At 39.1% G+C, this 21,190-nt stretch overlaps 1 protein-coding gene across 10 annotated transcripts in view; it reads left to right on the forward strand.

Annotated features, from left to right (window-relative positions):
• Nucleotides 1–1,541: 1,541 nt before the first annotated feature.
• RAB28 (RAB28, member RAS oncogene family) overlaps nucleotides 1,542–21,190 on the forward strand; it is a 61,396-nt gene continuing 41,747 nt past the window's right edge. For all 10 annotated transcript variants that reach the window (XM_025149702.3, NM_001277923.2, XM_040699037.2 and 7 more), the window contains exons 1-4: nucleotides 1,542–1,720; nucleotides 8,467–8,563; nucleotides 13,427–13,515; nucleotides 20,830–20,959. In XM_025149702.3, coding sequence (XP_025005470.2) covers nucleotides 1,643–1,720; nucleotides 8,467–8,563; nucleotides 13,427–13,515; nucleotides 20,830–20,959 — 394 coding nt within the window. In that variant the 5' untranslated portion in view covers nucleotides 1,542–1,642. The remainder of the gene's footprint in view (nucleotides 1,721–8,466; nucleotides 8,564–13,426; nucleotides 13,516–20,829; nucleotides 20,960–21,190) is intronic.

Genomic DNA, 21,190 nt, shown 5'->3' on the forward strand with positions numbered 1-21,190 from the left:
ATACATGACACATGAAGTAACACTTCCACTCAGTACTCACAGGGCCTCAACCAAAGTACTGTATCCAGGTTTTGGCACAACGCTTCAAGTAAGTGGAGAGGGGCCAAAGGAAAGCAACTTGAATAATCAGAAGTCCAGAAAAGACAACCCAGGGAACGATGGGAAGAAGGGGAGTTGTTTAGTCTACAGAAAACAAGGCTGAAGATGATTTTCAAATACATGAAAGACTGCTGTCAAGCGGAGGTTATAAACTGCTGGTCATCATGCATAACAACACAATGGCTTTAAATTTGGGGTTAAAGTTTTATTACTGTTTATCTATATGGATAGCAAAGTTTTGAGCAGATAAAACATCACGGTTTTTGATGACTATCTGGAGGCTCTTGGAAGTTAGACGAACAGCTGACAAAGATGGCTGAACTGCAGCTTGGAGAAAATAGGCCAGACAAGATGTGATGCTTGCTGTCATACTCATTTTTTTATGCCAGGACAATATTTCTTTATAAATATTGACATCTCAATCTGTGAAAACCCAACCAAACAACTTAATGGGCCTTAGCCATGCAAGTAGGTCCAGCTAGCTCTGTTAAGACCTGCTACATTTCCTAGACCTGTCAAGATGGGTCACAGACCACAGTTTTAATGTATCCAAAGGCAATCTCCCAGGGACTTGCTTGTTAGAGTCCTTTCCCAGATCTGAAAGTGGCTGGTCCAGAGCTGCCCTTTGCTGGAGGTTAATGGTACGGAGGGCTGCTGGATGATGGGTGGGCATCCCCCCAACACAAGGAGCACGGGCTAATGTGGTTGGTGATGGCACGCTGATGGAGCTTCTGTCTGCCTGCAGTGTTTTGAGTGGCAAAGGGAGAGAGCACAGCTCTGAGTCAACCTTAATCCAGCGCTTTTCACGTAACTTTCTCAGACGTCTGTCGCTCCTTACAAATAAAAAAATAAAGCTAGCAATAATTTTGCAAGGCTGTGCCTGAAACCGGGTAGGAATTAAGGCTGTGAGAAAGGAGCGCAGTGGTATTAACTCAGAGGTCTGGGACACCTGACGCACCGCCGGGCTGAGATCGCTCCAACCGGGCGCTGGCAGCTCTGACCGCCAGCAGACCCGCAGCACCATGCCACGTCCCTCAGCACGTCGGCACAGCAGCTGTGAGCCGGAGCCAACCCCAGCCCCACAGTGCCCCTCCTCCCCGGTTCTGCCCCGCTGCCCCCGACCCCACACCAAGCCCGCAGGCGCGGCCTCGAGGGCCCCATCCCCGCCCCTTCCCCGCCCGCCGAGGCGGTCCTGACTCCGCCCCACGCCCTCTGACCCCGCGCTCCTTAGTTACCGCGCGGGGCGTCACTCGGGGCCGAACCACTGCCGTTCTGAGTACGGCGCTGGGCTGAGCCACTCTCCCTCCTGCTGGGGGGTGTGAAAGTGAAGGCATCGCGGCTGCCCCCTGCGTGCGCCCGCAGCGGCTGCCGGTCTCGCTGCGCTAGCTCCTGTCCTCTCCCCCTTCCCTCCGGTCTCTCGTTGGTTTCGTCCGGTGCGGCCCATAGCGACGGCGGCCGCGCTGAGGGAAGATGGCGGCTCCGGCCTGGGCGCCGCGGCCGGCTCCGTGATCGTCGCGCGCTTCTTCCCTTCCCCGCGGCGAGCATGTCTGACTCGGAAGAGGAGGAGAGCCCGGACCGCCAGCTCAAGCTCGTGGTGCTGGGGGACGGCACCGCAGGGAAGGTCAGTGCCGCGTCTCCCTCTCCGCCTTCCTCGCCCCCTGCTCGGGCCCGCCGCTCTCCGGGCGCACCTCCGAGTCCGCTCCGCGCTCGGTGGCGAAACGCTCCGGGAGGTTTCGGTACCCTCGGCTCTCCTGGCGAGGCTCGCCAACGAGCGGGCGTGCGCGGCTGTAATCTCCTTCTCTTGAGCTTTAATAAACAGAGCGGCTCAGAGCTGCTTTCCTGCTGCGAGCCGCGCGACGCCAGCGGGGAACTGCGCGCAGGGAGCGCTCGGTTCGACCCGGAGCTGTCGGGGTGCGCTCCATACAGAGCTCAGTGCCTACGGGGCGCCCGCAGCGCTCTGCCTCACTCTGAGGCGCAGCTCCAGGGCTCGGAAAGAGCCGGCTGCAGATTTCGGTTGTGGTTTTTTCTTTTCTTTTTCTTTCTGTAGCCAACATAAGCGCTGTTTAGGAGTAGTCTGTGAATGAAAGCTGTACGCCAGTGTTTACACGACAGCGTAATCAGTTGCGGTTACAACTTGACCTGTTGTAATAGGGAGCATGAGGCCTCTTGTGAGATGTGCCCACAAATACTCCTTCGGCGGTGTGTTTGAGAAACACAGGTTTACCTCTGCCATTAATTTTTGATAAGGAAGGGAGGCAGGAAGCTTTCCTCATGTGCAGTTCAGATGGAAAGCAGATTTACTCGAGGTGGTTTAAATGAGCTGCATGTCCTTAACAGAGATAAGCTCTTCATGAGGGCGTGATCATGGTCTTGCTCACTTCAGCAGAGCTTTAGGAAGCAATAAAAGCTTTGTTTTTTTTTTTAATTTAGCGATTTGAAATGCAGTCTGAAGTAATGTTGTATTTGTATGATGCGGTAGATGGACTGTGTGATGAGAGAATAATAAATGCACAGCAGCAATGGAGTGCTGTTTCATGAGTGGCTTTCCTCAGAAGTTTTCCATTCAAATGGAAGAATCCTTTCACTACTCCCATTCAGTGCCTTGTGGCGTGACCTCTTGCCAAAAAGGGATTTTCCAGCATTCTTGAGTTTTGATGCAGATTCACACTGGTTCCTACCCCTCACTTTGGAGCTGCCATTCACTGAATCTCTGCTGGCTCCAGGAATCCTGTGCATCGAGTGCAGCTTATTTTCCACGAGCAGCAGCTGTGTTGTGGTGGGCTGCTTTTCCTTCTGTCCCCCCTAGATGATGCTGTAATAGAGCCTTCTTCCAGTCATTTTTATGGCCTAGCAGCAAACATGTGCAATAATGGATTTATTGTAAGATCCTGTAAAATAAAGAGGTGATTGGGTTTTGAGGTGGAAAGGTAAAACATGCCTAGTGGTATTTCAGGCACCTTGGAAGACTAAATTGTTGAGGTTCCTTTCCTTTGTTGGCTACTCGTTTGGCTGAAATGTTGAAACATGCGTATGTCTATATGTTTTCAGCTAGCCTGGTTCTCACATCTGTTTTACAGCTGGTCTTCACACACATACATACTTAGCCTCTCATTTGCTATGCAAGACATTGTTTTTTCTCTTCTTCTGCCACTGGGATCATTGGAGAAGAGAGGTGTAGGAAATAATGGAATGCATCTTTGAGATATCACATATTGTGAGTTTAGTGTGAGATTTTTTCCAATTTGACTCCTTCCCGTTGCTTGCTTCCCCTCTGCCCCTTTTAAAAAATATTTTATTTCCTCCCTCTTGGCCATGTGGGGCTCTCTGGTCTTCAGTTCTCCTGGAGAGGAAAAAAAAAAAAAAGACCTCTTTGTGCATCAGCAAGCTGAAGGGGAAAAACGTTTCTTCTTCACATTGTTTAGAAGCAGTACGATTAAAGTTCTGCAGAAGTGTTGGTGGCAGTTTTAAAGCAAATCAGTATCAGTCCTGAGCTAAGGGTAATATTTATGTTTACTCTGGCTAGGAATTCCTCCCTCCATAAGGTGAGGGAGGGATGTTGTGCTTCTATTTGTTAATTTTGTGGTGGCTCATTGAATAACGAATACTTAAGGTCTTAAAACAAGCAGTAAGCACTGCTGGAGTGAGCTTGAATGAGACAAGGTTAGAAAGGGAGAAAGAAAGAAAGAAGTGTGAGACAGTAAAACCTGAAAAAGCATTACAATATAATGAATATGGTAAGAAAATGCTGAGTTGTTGAAAAGAAAAACTGAGGAAGGTAATGATTGGTTAGTAAGATATTAATAAGAGAAATTTTTTTGTGTGTGCGAAACAGACAAACTAGGAAAACAAGCTTAAAAGAAACCTGTAATCAGAAACAGAGGTAATGTGCCAAAGAATCCAAGAATTATTAATAGCGATTGGTTCCTTGCTTCTGATGGTGAGAAGGATCATAGATGCCTAAAGCTGTGTATATAGTTTCCAAGTCAGCTTGCTCTTCCCAAATCAAAATGGTTTTTCCATTAAAATAAACCAGTTCAAGTATGGATTGGAGGGGAAAAAGAGGACATTATCACTTACGTGTTCCTACTCTTGCTATGCACAGGTTGGCTTTTATTGGAATAGGTAACAGTTCTGGTTAGAACGGCACCTGTTCTGGTTTACTACTGTTGAAAAAAGTTTTGGGCCTCTGGAAGCAAATCCGGGAGCTATTCATGGGCAGGGAGGTCCTGAAACCTGGGCTGTGGGAGAAGGGGAGAGGCTGTGGTTCTGTCTTTTTGCCATCCTTTGCAAATGGAGGCTGAAACACCTTATGTCTTCCGTTAGTGGATGGTGAAAATGAAGGAGATCACACTCAACCTGCTGTAGGTATTCGCACGAGGTGCAACGTAGGCTGGAATATGGAGTGATGTCCATATCACTTTAGGATTTGTTAGGATACCTTCTTGAAGTGCTGTGCTAATTCTGGATCTTATCGTGCTTGGGCTCAATACATTCATAAATGTTGACTAAAAATTGTCCCTGTTCCATTTTGAAAATGGAAAACTACATCAAGTGTCCTGTGGAGATGAAGCTGTCTTTATAGATAAATGCCTGACTTTAGAAGTTTTGGTAGTCTTCTCTGTGTCAGTAAACAAGGGTTTGTCAGTAGTTAGGAGTGGAAAGACTTGGCCTTCAGATGACAACTGCTTCCTATGCTTGCAAAAGGCTTCTTGTGCCCCAACCCACAGAGCTATACCATTCTTGGTCAGAAATTCTGTGTTGGATAATTCCTTGTTTTTAATATTAGTTTAAGCATTTTTCTATTTAGTCTAAGATTTTCATTTGGCCTGTCTTAAGATTCTTGCCAGCAGGGGTGGTACATGAATGTTGCTGTGCTTGGGAACTACAGCTTAATCTTTGAGAAGGGAGGGTGGGAAGGGATGGACAGATGTTACTTTTTGGTTCTCAGCTGGTTAGTGAAGTTGTTATGTGAATGGAGATTTGTGGCTCCAGCACGATGTGCTTGCATCCCATTCAATTTTGGCTTTGGTTTTAATTACTTACGACAGTGATACAATCCTTTGGCTTCACTTTCTGAAAGTGTTCCTCTATGGGATTTCATTCAAAGGATTGCCTTTGACAGGCTGATAGTAAGTGTCAGAGCTGCCTATCACTGCTTGTTCTGTTCCACTGCTCTGCTGCTATTTCGTTAATACTTCTCTTTTCTTGTTCTATTTCTGAGTGTGTGGGTATTTAGGAATGGCATGTCAGCACAGTTCCTGCAGTCTGTTGATGACATTGAAAAATATAAACATGAAATTCCCATCTCACCTGCACGGTTTCCTTGTATCTTTATTTCCAAAACAACTCAAATGTCCTGTTGTATTTCATTCTCAGAATGGTGTAATTTTTTCGTGTGTTTATTTACTGTTGTCTCGGTTACTGTATGTCAGAACTCAAAGAACTTCAGATGTTGATGAATGGGTGGTTGTAAGACCAGGATTCAATGCCGCATTGCTGTTCAGAACAGCATATGAAGACTTTTTTAATACTTAAGACAAATTTGTGAATGTACCAAACTGGGCTAAAGTCAGGTTGGCTGGGAGAGGTGATGGCTTGCTTGGCTTAGTAGTGATGTGGTAGAACAAGGCCTTCTTGGTATTATGTTGTCTTCTGATCTCTGGATTAATGGCTGAGAGCTCCTGCATTGAACCTAATCTTATTTAAAAAGTTCTCTAACCATCTCATTTGTTTTTAAAGCTACAGTTCTTCTGAACCATTATTTAACTTTGTTTTACACAATGGTAATGGTGTAATAAATGGATCAGGTGATACCGATCCTATCTTTACAGGCAAAACTGTTACGCAGTCTTTCATGAGATGCGTGGTAAAGAACAGTTGTAGGACTGATGGGGTTATTTGCATTGCAGAGGTACCTGAATGTGCAGTGAGATGATTCGCTGTTTGCTGTTGTGAAGGAGTTGGAGCTGTTGCATGCAGTGCTTTGTGAATAAATGGTTGCTCTGTGAATAGAGAGCTCCAATCTGGTAACCTTGCACTAACGTTTATTAGAAAAAAATTAAAAAGGAGTTACTCAATGAGTTTCTGCTATAAATTCCTTTGCGTTCAAGAGCACGGTGGAAGAAATCCATTTAAGAGAGCCTTGCTTTGCTGCTGATAACTTGCTGCTCTTATTGGTTGGCTGTTAATTGAACGCATGTTGTTTATTTTTACTAACACCCTTAGAAGCCCACAGGGGATATTGAGTGTCACAGAGTGATAAAGCTAATATTTACTGAGCCCTTAAAACAAGAAGGGAGTGGCTGCTTATTAAATGGGGATCCAAATTAGCATCTTGGAGAAAATAGAACACTGCTATTGCCGGATGATATATAACCTGCACTCTGGAAATTGATATTCTTTTATGGAAAGAAAGAATGTGCAGTGGATACGGTGTATTTATTTTTCTGTGATGTTCTTATTCTTTAAGGTCCTGTCAGATAAAAACGATGTCTTTATAATACTGCAGTTCTAACCATTGACATTAAAAAAAATCTAAGAGTAAGCACTACTGATTTTACTGAATATTACAGAACAAATTTGTCTTGAACTGTTTTTTTTGTTTTGTTTTTGTCTATAATGTCAGTGTTACTGTCACACAGCTGTAGGCAGAACAATCTTCTCGTGATTCATCCTCTCTGGTCGTCTTCCCTTCCAGAGCAACATAAATATATAAGCATAGCAAGTTCATGTTTACTTCTCTCCACTCCCATTTACTTATTTTTAATTTTCTCTGGGCTCGAATTCAATGAAGTAAATAAAATACTGTCATAACCTTTATTTTTATTTTTTAAATTACTTCATAAACGTATCTTCTCATCTCAAAATACCACTTATTATACGAGTGACAGTGATAGGAGTGTCAATGTGATTGAAAACAGTGAATCTTCTGTTATTTACTTCACAGGTAATTGTATAGTTGAATACATGTTTGCCTGTTAATACTTGAGCTTCAATGCCGTAGCTCTTCTGGTCACGTCTTCATGCCAAAAAGAGTCAGTTATCTTTTCTTCCTGTGTATGTTGGACACATTACTAGCATAGTTCAGATCTTTGTTACATGAGGTCCATTAACAGAACTCGCCTATTGGTGCTATTTTACTATTGCATTTTTAGCTAAATGTACTCTAACAGCAACCTCTGACAACAGCTGACATGACTCTCATCTTTAGGTCTTGATGGACTGAAATCTGGCAGAAGTTCCTTTTTGTCCATTTAGAGGTTTTTTGTTTGTTTGTTTGTTTTTCAGGTAGCACCAGGATTTTGTGAAGCTCTCAGGCTTCTCTGTATGTGCAAATATATAAAATATCTTCTATTTTTCTGCAGTTACTTTGTTTTTTATATTTCAAATGTCACATCAGCAAGAAATTTCAAAGTATGTGTCACTAACTGGATGTTGGTTATGTTACCTACCTGACATTCATACTTATTGTAATGTATTTTTCCATGTACAAACTTTTCATTTTCTCTGTAATTGCATTTCTCTATTTTCTTAACACTAGAGTGTGTTGCTTTTACATTTTTACACAGAGATCTTAAATTGCCACTGAAAGAATGGAAATGCTGTGCTTTGTTAATTCATGCTAGTTGTGTATCCTTTTAGCAGCATGTAGTAAAAACTGATTCTTTACTGTGCCTTCAGGGCATTGGTCTACTTTTGTAAATCCACATAATATAAATTGAAGGCATAAGTTTCCAAAGTTCTGTCTAGAGGAATGATTCGGCAAATGTGCATTTTTAACATGGGTTTAGTCTTCTCTTTGTTGAAGTGTTTGCAGTCTCTCCTCCTGTCTTAGCCATCATGTAGTAGCTGATCCTGAGGCTTCAGTGTGCAGTGGCAGGAATCCTGCCCCACGTTGGAGCCCCTATGGGGCTCTCCACTGTGCAGATATCTATTTTCCCCACAGCCTTCCCTCCAGAAAATAACTGGTCAGGGTTCGGGCTGTTCTGCATCAGGATGGATCCTTGTTTGAGAAATGGCCATTTATCAAAAGTGAGCAGTTCATGTACAGGTAATTTAGATTTGTATCAAGTTGAGTCTACTAATGGCACCTCATTCCAGTCTGTTAATATTTTATGATATGAAAATTGCAGTGTCTTTGAGATGCCAAGGAAATATGTGTCTGCTGATTTCTGTATAACTTGGTGGCTGTTGCTACCTCCTCTTGTTGTGTTGAATCTATCTGGAATGCTTAACAATACAAATCCTTGAACACTGTCAGCATGCGTTGATTTAGCAAGTGCTTAACTATATTTCATACTTCTTGGATTAACTTCAAGCTTTATACTGTTTGAAATGACAACATAATTTGATATTGTTCTGTTTTAGACATCCTTAGCCATGCGTTTTGCCCAAGAAACATTTGGAAAACAATACAAACAAACCATAGGACTGGATTTCTACTTGAAAAGGATCATACTGCCAGGTAAGAGAATGAGGACTCCATCACTGAAAGATTGGGACACAGTAAAACCTTCCGAAACAGTCTTTGAAGTAATGTGTGCTAAATAAGCTCAGTACACTGCTTTTTATTGTAAAATAATAATAATAAAAAAAGGTTACTAAGTAAACTTTCTCCAAACATATTCTTGCCAGGTGACAAAGAGTTATGTATTTGCAACATATCTGTAAGATTTTAAGTTAAACACTGCCTGCAAGTAGGAGAAGTACTATGCTGTCTGTATTCATGTTTTTTTTTATCTCTACTAGAGCATACTCTTAAGCATAAAACAATGGAACTTTAAGTATACTCGTTGGGAAAAGTATCTGTGTTCTGAAAGAAATAGTTTTATTTTCTCAAATGAAATACACAGCGTATTTGGGTTGTGTGTGTGAGAAGCATAATGCAGCTATGGAATCGCAGTGCTCTAATACGTGAATGCTGTTTTATGCAAGGCAGCATGAAATTGCTGGCATTTAATAGACCACTAAAATTTAGGGTCCCTCAGCACTCATAAAAATACAGTTTGAGCATTCAAGATGTTTCGGTTCACGACGGCAAAGAAACTATTTAGATGCCAATTGCAGCACGCAGCGTGGAAAATGCAAAGAAATAATTCAGAAAGAATAGTTGCTGCTAGAAGCTTGTTTCTGAACAATTGGGGTTTCAAATAAGTCTTTTCATTGACTTGTGGTCGCTCAGTTTCCAAGCCTCAAAGTTTTTCATTAAAAGCAATTTCTTCTGTTTTCAGAAATCAAAGTTAGAAAAAATGTTAGATGATGGAAGTTGTAGTGAGATTTGATAAATTTGATGCAAGTTCTGTGTTTTTTGCCTTGAGAAGTGGAGGGAGAAACCAACTCAGATAGTTAATATTTTAACTGTAACTTAAAGTTGTAAGAAAATATGGGATTCCTGAACTTAGTTTCTTAAAAATTACATTGCCAATAATCTTGGTTATGTTTATATATTTTTCTAAAGTGAAACAGAATGACCTTTTCAGATATTCTTACGATCACTGATTTGCTTTGGTGTTTTTGCTGCTTATAGCGATACTTGAAAGTGGAATATGTCCACAAATCATGCTGTTTGCGTGCTGAGAACTTGTATTTTGCAGGGTTTTTTTTCCAGTTGTTAAGCATGCAGGAGCTATTAGCACATGACTGGGATTCTAAATGCTCTTTTTAAGTAGAAAACGTAGAAAATTATCATCCATTGACCCATTCGTATTTTACTTCTAGTTTATTTTTTAATAAAATCAGAAAGTAGATTAAAATAGCACCAAAACAACAGCAAAGTCTTTGCATCTATTTTACTTGTTTATTGTTAACAAAATACTAACAGAGGTGGAATGTATTCATATTTGGGAAAAGGCATTTTTTCATTATGTCATCGTTCAGTTTTTGCCCATGCCGATACATGTATTTAGGGAGATGTAAATCTGTATGTTTTATAGGTAAGGTGAGCTGGTGGGGAGAGTGAGAGAGGAGAGTAAAACTTCTAAATACCAGTGTGGAAAGCATTACTTAGGTAAATGGATCTTTCTGATTTCTTGATTAGTTCTGGGTTTGCAGAGCCGTTCTGTTTACATGAAACATTAATTCATACTGCTACACAAGAATTATAATGTGTATATCAGTAGGAAAATGAGCCGTGATTTCTCTGTAGGAGAGCTGGCAGTTGACTATTTTCCAGCGTTTGAAATGTGCTTTTCTCCTTTAAGCAACGTTTCTGAAGTTGAAATTACCAATTACTACAATTTCACAGAAGTTTATATCACGGTGTATTCAAAATCCATTTTAACTTCTTTATTAAAGTATTGGTATTATTATTTTTAATAAGAAGTCTATTTTTCACCATTTCTTTTAGGAACTAATGCAATCTTAAAGTTAAAAAAAGGAGAATATTTTACTTGCTAAAACAATATGGCTTGATGCAAATACTAATCTCTTGACTATTTATTTATTTGCCGTTTATTTCACTGATGACTTTAATTAAACTTTGATTAATTGTGAACAATGTCTTCTATTATTCATCTGCTGAAAAATTCATGCAGTTTGTTTGAAATTTTTTGCATTTTTTTCAAATGCAAATAAATTTCAGTGTATTTTGTGATGCAGTACTTTGTATAGTCTGGATTCAGCCACAGTGTAGGTTTTACTGCTTAAATAGCTTATATGTTAGTCAGGGGTTCTGCTGATAGAAATTCTGAAGTGCCACAGTCAAATACCTTTTAGGAAGGCTGTGGGTGCAGTCCAGTAAACAAGATTCTTCTGTGAAAAGGATTTTTTAAGTCTTCAGTGCAAGAAGTGGGCAGGCTCGTGTTTTTAGTTCCATCCTGACTGTGCAGCACTTTAAGTAAGGTTAACCAGTGCACCAAGTGTACCTCTGTGGGGTCAGTGTTCAATCAGTCCAGTGGCTTCAGTTCATACCAGAAATGGCCTGGAATACCTGCACTGTGCTGCCTTAGCTATTTTAGTTTTGTAGTTGCATGCTTTTTCTACAGACTAAAGAAGTGCTAGCACTTTCCTGTTCTGGGATTCTTCAGTTACTTTTATTGTATGTTAACTTTGTTTCTAAGAACTGTCTTACTTTATACATACGTTCTTCTTGTTTTGTTCCCATTCTCCAATGTGTTCCTATTTAATATATTAAAAAACAAAACAACAAACAGATATCAAATTTTTTTGCAGAAAACTTTTCTGTTGCTCTCATAGTCTCTTATGGGTTATTTGCTAGGCAAATGGTCTGGCATTCTTCCTTCTGTCAGAATAATCTTAACACTTTGGTTTTCTCCCCTAGAATCATTCTGAGCACAAAGCAAGTATTACAGGACCTATATATATATCTAGTGTGTGTGTGTGTGTGTGTGTGTATAAAGGGGAAAATTAAACATTGCACAGGGAATGATCAACATGAATTTCAGTGAGGCCTTAATTAAGAACTGTTCCGACTTAAATGAACATCCCAACTTCTTCTTTTTTTTTTTTTTTTTTTTTAGTCTTCAGTTTCTTCTGTTGTTAGTAAAGAGAAATTAACATTTCACAGTGAGTTTTTTTTAAGGCGAGGAGTAGAATGCATACAACCAGAACAATTCTTCAGCATGGTGGACTTTGGAGAATGTTTGTTGGTTTACTGACTGAGAATGCACAGTCATTTCAGACTGCCTCTTCACCCCTTCATCCCATCCAGATGATGGAAGACTTACCTGTATTGTCTGCAGTAACTTCTGTTATAATATTTAAAAAGAACTGATCAATAAATAGTAGATGCATGGTCAAAACAAATAATCTCCTTATTCTGGGAAAGGTTGCCTTTACTCAACTGGAGTTTTGTAATGTATTTCCCAAGCTCCTTTTGGAATTTATTTATCTTACTGTTGATAGAATTGTATTCAGAGTACTTTTAAGGTGCATAGACAGTTTCATGTTCATCTCTGCATATTTGACCAAAGTAGAAGTTAAGGATATTTGTGCTTTTAACCAGATTAAAGCAAGATGCATCATAAAAGTGTAATGTGGAGTATTTAGTAGCACAAGTAGCATATATTCAGCTATATAGTTCTAATCTGTTGTCTATAGTCATGGAATACTGGGATATATTTCCATGGAGCATACTTGCACAACTGACGTGTAAGACAGTTTGATTTAAATTGAAGGCTGAACAGATCACGTTGTGTGAATTAAGGTTGTTAATAACTTGAAGTAGCTGAGCTGAAAGTACGTATTAGCAGTCCAAAATACTCTATTTTTCACTCAATTGAAACGTTGTGATGGGGGATTTGTCGCGATGCATATACTTCTTGGAATAAAGTTCATAGGTGGTTATGATTGTTCGTGAGTATATAGAATTGTTATTAACATGTAATTATGTAGAGATGAGAAACATTTTAGTTATAAGGGCTTACTTATTAGTTTAGTGCTTCCAAGACATCAGTGCAGTTTTGCAGTTCTTACTGCAGAACAAGACAAATTGTATTATAATGTTTGTAAGCACGTTGTAACGTAGGCTGCTGTGTGCACATGCATAGACTGTGGATTTGAGTTTTTGGCCCCAGAATATGTATGACTTGCAGGGTATTAAATATTCTGCTTTTTTTTTTTTTTTGTAAGCATGTTTTGAAAGCCTGTTAACAGTTTCAACAGTTTTCAGAACTGATATTAAAACTGTTTAGAGTAGAAAGGCAGATCTGTTCTTGGTGTAGATTCTTGGAAGATGAAATTATGTAAATCATATTTAACTTGGTTGTCTGCTTTGGGGTGGTGGATAGAGGGAAATTTAGTTCGCATTGGCAGTGTAGACTTGTATCTGCATCTCCGAGTTAATGTCAACCACATAATTCTTTATAGTAACGTGAAGAGCGTCACTACCAAAATACATTTACTCTGCACATTTTCCATTGTGAATTTTCCTTACAAATGTGGAGGTGGAAGGCAAAGGGGACGCAGAACGTGAAACAATATAGTTAGGTTGACATCGTTACCTTCCACTTCCAAGTGCTGTGCTGTAGAACTTTCCCTGTGAAGTTATTATGCATTCCTTGAGTAAAGTATGTTGTATAACTTCTAGTCAGGAATGATATACTTTGTGTACAATTTTGTGAAGTAACGATGTTGGAATGTGAATATTTAGCTATGGTTTTATGACATTGTAATGAGTTACCTGGACACAAGTGACTCCCCCCCCCCCCCCAAACGATGGCCATCTTTCAATTTGGTTACTATTTGTGTTATACTTGTAGAAAGCTATTGCTGTTGATATGCTAAGAGATATTACCTGCTGTAATAATATAAATTAATTGTATCTAAGCTTTCCAGGTTACATAGTAATCTGTATAATTTTCTTTTCCAGGAAATTTGAATGTTACTCTTCAAGTGTGGGATGTAGGGGGACAAACGATAGGAGGCAAGATGCTGGATAAATATATTTATGGAGCTCAGGTACGGTATTGATTGTGATAATTGATTCTGTAATAATTATATAGAATTATTGAAACTGTGTTCTCAGAATTATAAATATCTTGCAGTGTGTTGCTTTGTAGGTCTTGAATCTCTGCTGAATCTAAATATAATTGATATTAACATGCTATTGTAGGTTGTTTTTTTTTTTAACAGCTGATTTAAAAAGCAAAGGAAGAGTGTGCATTTGTAGATCTGAATAGCTCAAGAACAGATGTATGTTTCTATGCTTTTTGTCTTGAGTTAAGAAAAGCAATCACAGTAAATAGTAAAGGCGATTTGGATATCCACATGGTCGATACAGTGACTGCTTTTAGAGTAGATGCCTCCTGGGGAGAAGAAGTAGAAGGAGGAAATTAAGAGCAATCCTACACCATTAAACTCATACATACAACTGAGGTTATAAGAGGGCAAACAAAAGGAGACAAACAGGTAGCTAAGTGTTTTCACAGAACTCCAATCCATGAATATTTTATTTTTATTTTATTTTTAAATCAAGTAAGCAATATAAAATGAGTGGTAGGTTTAGGTAATTGCTATATATTATAACAGTATCTTGAGTTATGAGCTGATTTAAGACGAAGTACTATATGCCAGAATTTCCAACATGATTGATCTTAAAATCTACTCTGTTCTTAAACTTGGAGTTGGTAATGAAAACACAGTAGGCATCACATGTTTTAATATTACATTTATCAAAAAACAAATTTATCTTTTTAAAATCTATAATAATTTAAGCAGAAAGAATATGGAATTCTAAAACTTTTATTGGATAGAAGTTTTGTACTGATAAAAACAACACAGGAATGATTAATTAGGGAGATATGAATTTAACAAGTAATAATATCTAAAGTTTGCCTTTATCTAATCATTTTGTCAGTTTCAAAAAAGATCTAAATGTTTTCAGCTGTTGCATCTGTTTTATAGATTTTTTTTTCTTATTTCTTTAATAAAAAAAATTTGCTGCCTGTGAAAGATACACCAAGCAACAGACTTGCATGACAGGCAGAATTTGATTAATCACAAATTGATGCCATATGCCCCAAGTAAACTCAGTGAAGGAAATAAAAGGCAATTAACCTTTTTCCTATATTGAATTTGGTGATAAACCTTAGGAGTTTCTTATGAATGATGGTACATAATAAAGTTAATAATGTCAGTGCCCCAAAGTAGGTGAAAAAGTTATCAGTAAGTTTAAAGGCACAGTAATTTGTTTTTTTTAATCATTCATTAACAACAGCAAAAAAATGTACATTCAATCTCTTTTCCTTTTGTTTCTCCCCAACTCTTCATTGTAAGCCTATTTTTTTTTTCCCAATATCAACTTCTTTATTAGATTTCTTATTGTTGGAGCTGATTTTCAACATGCTCTTCTATTAGCTTTGCAACAGCATCTTCTGAAGACAGATAAAATTATCTTTATTTTCATATATTTGCAGAACACCAAGAATAATTCTGAAAAGCACCACTTTCAGCTTGCTTTCAGTCAGAAGCTTATTTAATGTTGAGCATCTGTATCTTTGTAAAAGGAGAAAGGGGAAAGATGAAGTAGAATAAGTAGGAATATTTAGAAGGAAAAATAATGTAAATAGACAGCAAAGCAGCAAGAAACTAACTGGGAGGAGCTAGCATGGAATCAGCAAGATTAACTTCGGCCCAACCAGCTCAGTTGCCTTCTGTGGCACTCTGTAGAGGGGGGAGCAGTGGATGTTGTTTACCTTGACTTCAGCAAGATCTCTAACATAATTTCTCCTGGTATTAATACGCGCTTGCACACACATACACAAAACAAAACAAAAAAAACAAGCAGAGATGTAGGTTGAATGGACAGACCATAAGGTGATTGGTGAAGTGTACAGACAGCTGGAACTGTTCCATAGCTTGATGCCTTTCTGGTGTCTGCTTATAAATTGATTTCCTTAGGGGTTGATACTATTTCATGTCTTTTATTAATCCTGTGAACAATGGAACAAAACATTGTTTGTAAGCTTGTGAGTGATGCCAAACTGGAGAGGAAGCCTCAATACACTGAGGGTGAGAGCTGATCCTGAGCCAGACCATGACAAATAGTAGGAATGGGTATGTAGAAATGTGGTTCAGAGAATGCAAAGTCCTGCACCCAGGACAGAATAACCTTGTGCAGCAGTATAGGCTGGGAATCAACTGGAAAGTGAGCAGTGAAGAGCCACTGGGCTATTTAATGGATTGGAGCATCTCACATAGAGCTGGGACTAGTCTAGAGCTGGGACAGTCTAGAGAAGAAAAGGCTTGCCAATGTATATAAATATTTGAAGTGAGTGGGTTAAGAAGGCATAGCCAGTCTCCTTTTATTGGTGCCAGTGATAGGCAATGGTCACAAACTGAAGCACAGTACTGTCTGAACATTGAGGAACACTATTTTTACTATGAGATTAACCAAGATCTGGCACAGGCTGCTCAAAAGAGATTGTGGAGTCTCCCTCTGTGGAGATGCTCAAAAGCCATCTGGACATGGTCCTGCACAGGTGATGTTGTATTGGACTAGATGAGCTCCAGATGTCCCCACCATTGTCAGTCATTCTGTGAAAAGTCTTTTGGAAGTGGTGTTCTTTGGAAGTGGGGGGGGAGAGGTCAGGGGGAAGCAAGTTAAATAAAGCGATTATCTTTGACATTTTTGTGGCTACATTGGAGCACTGTGTTCAGTTTTGGATTCCTCAGTACAAGAAAACTTTTTAAATATTGTAGAAATTCTGGCAAGGACTTCTGTAAAAGAAGTGTGTGTACCTATGATGTGCTATACCTGGTCAGCTTGTGTGGTGCGACTGGGATTTTCAGCATCTTGTTTTTGAAATACAAACAGTATACATAAACATAAAGCAGACAGTTTGGATGTACTCTAGAAATTGTGTTCATCTGCACGTATATTGCAAGTCTGAATCATTCCAACTTAAAGCATGTGTGTAGAACAGCATGTGACATGCCTCCAGTGTGCATCATGCTTTGGTATGGTATTTGCAGATGGCTGTAGCATGATTAAAGTTATTGCTCATCTGGATGATGAGACTCAGAAATCACAAGTGGCTGAGTTCTTGGCTTTCTGCTCAGAAATTCAACTATGTGGTAGACCTACCTAAAAAAAATAATAGACTTGCTGTAGGTGGAGGTTTTGAGGTGGAGCTGAAATCATTCACTTCACCTCAGCTGAAACATGATCAGGACACCAGGGGGAGTATGCAGGGGATCCATGTGTACTTTTTTCAGAAGTTACTGGAAGTTTTCTGGTTAGAACCGAATCAATTTTACAGATAGATCATATGGTTAAGTCATGGTTCCATTTTTGATGGAGGTCCCTCATCTCCTTGTCATCTTTTAAAGTAAGAATGCCAGATCTGATGAGCATCTACTTAATTTTCTTGCATGGTTGCAGTTGGAGAAATTGCAATTCACTTGCTGTCTTAAAACACTTGCTTTTTCTTTTCTTTTTTTTTTCCCCATGGATCTAAAACAATACAGTTTCTGTGTCCCGTTGTAGTAGTCGAATTTTGCTGTTGAATCAGAAGAGTTCTACAAGCTGGAGAGAAGTCTTTGATCTTTATAAATGAAAGTTGCTAAGAAACAACTTTTTGCCAGCACCAATTAAAGCACGTTTATCTCAGAAGTGAGAGGCCAAGAGAGGTCAGATAGTCAGTTACCACAGCTGAGCTGATAAACAGTTGTGTTTCATTATATTGTGGCAACTCAGTCATATGTATCTAAGTAACCACATCCTCAATATCATTGAAGACAACAGTGGTTAATTATGAGTACGCTGTAAACCTTCTTTTATCCTGTAAAAATAGTAGTAATACCTTGCAAATCTGCAGAAATACTCTGCTAAAATTAAGTTTCACTCCAAGGGAGAGTACTAAAAATTTGCTCTAATGTTTCATAAGTATTAAAAAAAAAAAATCACACTGAAGTCTATTGTAGAATGAGGGTGGCTGAGGAGAAGCCTGAAGAGCAAAGCAATTTTTGTAGTTATTGTTTTCTGTTGCTTTCTTTTATTGTGACAGATTCTGACATGATCTTGACATCTTTTAAGTGTTGATTGTCTGGTATGGATTTATTGACTGGTTGAATATTGTTATGATACTTCCATAATTGCAGTTCTGTTGTATAATAGTGCTGTTGCTGTATGTGTGGTAAATATCTCAGAAATGTTCCCATCTCTAAGCTGTAATTGCTGTCCCTATCCACATATCTAGTTTATAGTATCCTTAAGAGCTGGCATGCACTACCTCAGAAATTGGTTTGTTAACAGAAGAAAGAGTACTGCAGACTCTACCTTATCTAGAGACCAGGAAACCATTTCTGCAACATTCTCAGTGGCTTATTTTTAAAATATATCCTGTAATTCTGAGACAGAAAGTAGTCATATATGAGTCATTGCACTCATACAAGAGAATGCCTCTATTATTAGACTACAGTTGTGCAAGCAGGGTCAGGGTCTACTTGTGCCATTGCTTCAGATGAGAGAATTTAATATACTGTTCATGTGAAGAACAATATGTCATGTTTCCAACCTTTTTAATGGCAGGGAATGTGCTACTTTTTTTGAGTTATTAAAAAAAAAATGCCAGTGTTAATTTTCCACCTCAATTCCTCATGCATAATGGAGAAATAGCAGGTTTTACAGTATATAGAATACAGAATGAGTAGGTAGTGTAAGCAGTGAAAGCAGTGGTAGAGTTTTTATCTTCAGTTAAAAGAAAAAATGAGAAATTTTAGCTGTGGCATTATGCCTGGTCCTTATTCACAACATATTAAGCTGCTTAGAGGGTGCTTTTGAGGCAGAAATCTAGACAGGAAGTATTCTTTATGGCTTGGATGGTGTGCTGCGTTTTTCCCTGAGTCTGAGGTGTTGTATTTGCCAAGTATAACAAGTATTGACAAGGTTCAAAAAGAGAATGGTTAAGAAATAAAAATGCTTTCATGGCAGTGCTTTATTTCATGGAGAAGGGGACAAAAAGGAAGTCAGGTGAGCTCTAGTTCCAAACTTCATTCAGTAATGTCTTTCATGATAAGTCCACCATGAATGCTCTTTCTTCTGAACGTATAGGGCAAGAGCATCTGTAGCAGTGTAGCATTTTGTGATGAATTAGTAGAAACAGAGTTAGTCAGCATTAAATGCTTTATTCTTCAGTGCTGAAGATGCTCCAGACTTGACTAATGTTCCAAGAAGTGTGCTGTGTTCACTTCCTCATATGCAGAGAAAGAAAGTGGGGACTGAAGGGATCTCATTAGGATCTGTTGCACTCCTCTGAAGCCATACATGCATGAAAGAAGCTTTTCCTTTTAACTAGTCAGAAGCTCTCATTCAAACTTACAGCCATTGTTTCACATTCCTGCCATGTGCTACTGCGTAGAACCTATCTCTATTGCCTCAGTAGCCTCCTCATGGATAGGGGAAGGCTGCACAGATGTTTCTTCATGCTGAACGAGTCTGGTTCCTTCCGCTTTTCATCACAGGACAAGCGCTCCAGCCTCTGGTTGTCCTGGTGGACCTCTGCTGAATTTCTGCAGTATATTAATGTCTTGTGGGGCCTAAAACTGGATGTGGTCTGACAAATACTGGTTATGATCAGATCTCTTGCTCATGTGGCTGTGCTCCTGCTAATGCGGCTCAGAATCCTGCTTGCCATCCTTTCTGCCAGGGATCATTGCTGACTCTGATTTAGTTTGTTGTTTACCAAGACCTGAAGGTCATTTTCAGTTCAGCTCCCCAGTCAGTTCCCAGCCTGTATTATCTATTGCTTCCCAGCTGTGGGACTTTGCTCCTTGCTGAACGTTGAAAGGTTCTTGTTTGCCCATTCCTTGAACTTGCCTACATGTGGAATGGTAGCGAGGCCCTTAAGCATATCATCTTAATCCTCCCAGTTCAAGTGTCATCTGCAAACTGTGTATGGAAGCACATAAAAAGAACTCATGCTGTCTTCTCTTGAAACTTTTACCCTAATTTCTAAACTTTGGGTGCTGTTACATACATCTTCTAGCCTACCCTTTTCTTGACATTGTGTCCAAAGCTGGATGCAGTCCTTCACGTGGAATGTTTCATGTCAATATGATAATTGCTTTTGTGGCTACAAAATAAGGTTCAACCATGATCTACTGTAACTCCTTGATCCTTCTCTATAGAACCTGTTAGAAAGCCAGGTGTTTCCTATCCTTGTGCTGTTGATTATTGCTTCCTTTGAACTTGTCACGGTACTTATTGAACTGCATCCTATTATTTTTAGATTGTTTCTCATTTTATAATCTAAACTTTACTCAAATACTACTGCAGTCTTTGCTAGTCTGTTGTAGTCTTTGAAATTAATGCTGGCACTGTATTTTGTCATCTCGGGTAGTACTAATGAAACAGTTAAGCAAAGCCTGAACCCAGACAAACCTCAGAAAAGCTGTGCTTGGAAAATCTTTTCTGTTGACAGCGGACCATTGAAACAACTAGTTTTGTATGGATGTCTTTTTTTTTTTTCTTTTTAAGAATATTAGTGAATATTTAATGTGAGGGACAGTGTGCAGTTGCAGGGACTTCTTCCAGATGTGAACTCTACAAGCACAATAGAATCCAATTCTACCATTATTCCTCAAGAACAAAATACTCAACAATGCTTATTTTGAGTATTTGTTACTTGCAGCTGGTCCACAGCCTCTGAAATATGTGAGACTCTCTCCTCTTCTTGACTTCTGACTACATTTTTAGTATTTCTTTGAAAGGCAAAAAGATTGCCAGTAGTATGTCTTGCTTGTCTACTACAGCAGTTAAGGGAGGCAGCTGGCCTTTCTTCCCAAAGGAGAGCAGAGAGTTGGGCAGTATGTAGGAATATGTAATCGTACATGTTTTTTTATTTTTTTCCAAGGAGGGAAGAGTTAAGCTACAATTAAGATTTGCAGAAATAAGTCTCTGTCCAGTGTGATTTTTACCTTGCTATATGATTCTATGATTTGCAAGAAATACTTTCTTTTTTTTTTTTTTTTTCATAATACACATGCTTTTTGGCATATTTCTAGTATAACTAATTGTGCACCTTCCTGGACTGCCACTTTATTCTGCTTTTGTAGATCAGCTAGTGTCTGAATTTGGAACACTTGTAATGGAGGAGAAATACTGTAATAACATGTTTATTATATCAGCTTGTACTGACTCTTGTTTAATTCCTTAGAAGATAAAATATGATTAATTTTAAATGACCTATTTTACTATAATAATAAATTAGACATTACCATATTAAAAATACTTTTACAACTTGTAACGTTTTAAATGTATTTTTTCTTCAGGGTATTCTTTTGGTGTATGATATTACCAACTGCCAGAGCTTTGAAAATTTAGAGGACTGGTATAATGTGGTTAAAAAAGTGACTGAAGAATCAGAAATGCAGCCACTTGTGGCCTTGGTTGGAAATAAAAGTAAGTTATTCATATTTAAATATTAATTGGAACACTCTGGATATTGCTCTCCAATGAAGAAAAGTCACAGGGCATATATCATTAGTAAATTGAAACAAGTACTGTCTTGTGCAATATTGCGTACATATGACATATCTGGGTGTATCTCAAGGTTCTGAGCAGTTAGGTTGAGGGACTTGTTGCAATCTCTCTGCCTGTCTTTTCTTCTCTTGGAGAGCATCATGCAGGAGT

Source organism: Gallus gallus, chromosome 4 (genome assembly GCF_016699485.2).
Source record: "Gallus gallus isolate bGalGal1 chromosome 4, bGalGal1.mat.broiler.GRCg7b, whole genome shotgun sequence".
Taxonomy (NCBI): Eukaryota; Metazoa; Chordata; class Aves; order Galliformes; family Phasianidae; genus Gallus; species Gallus gallus.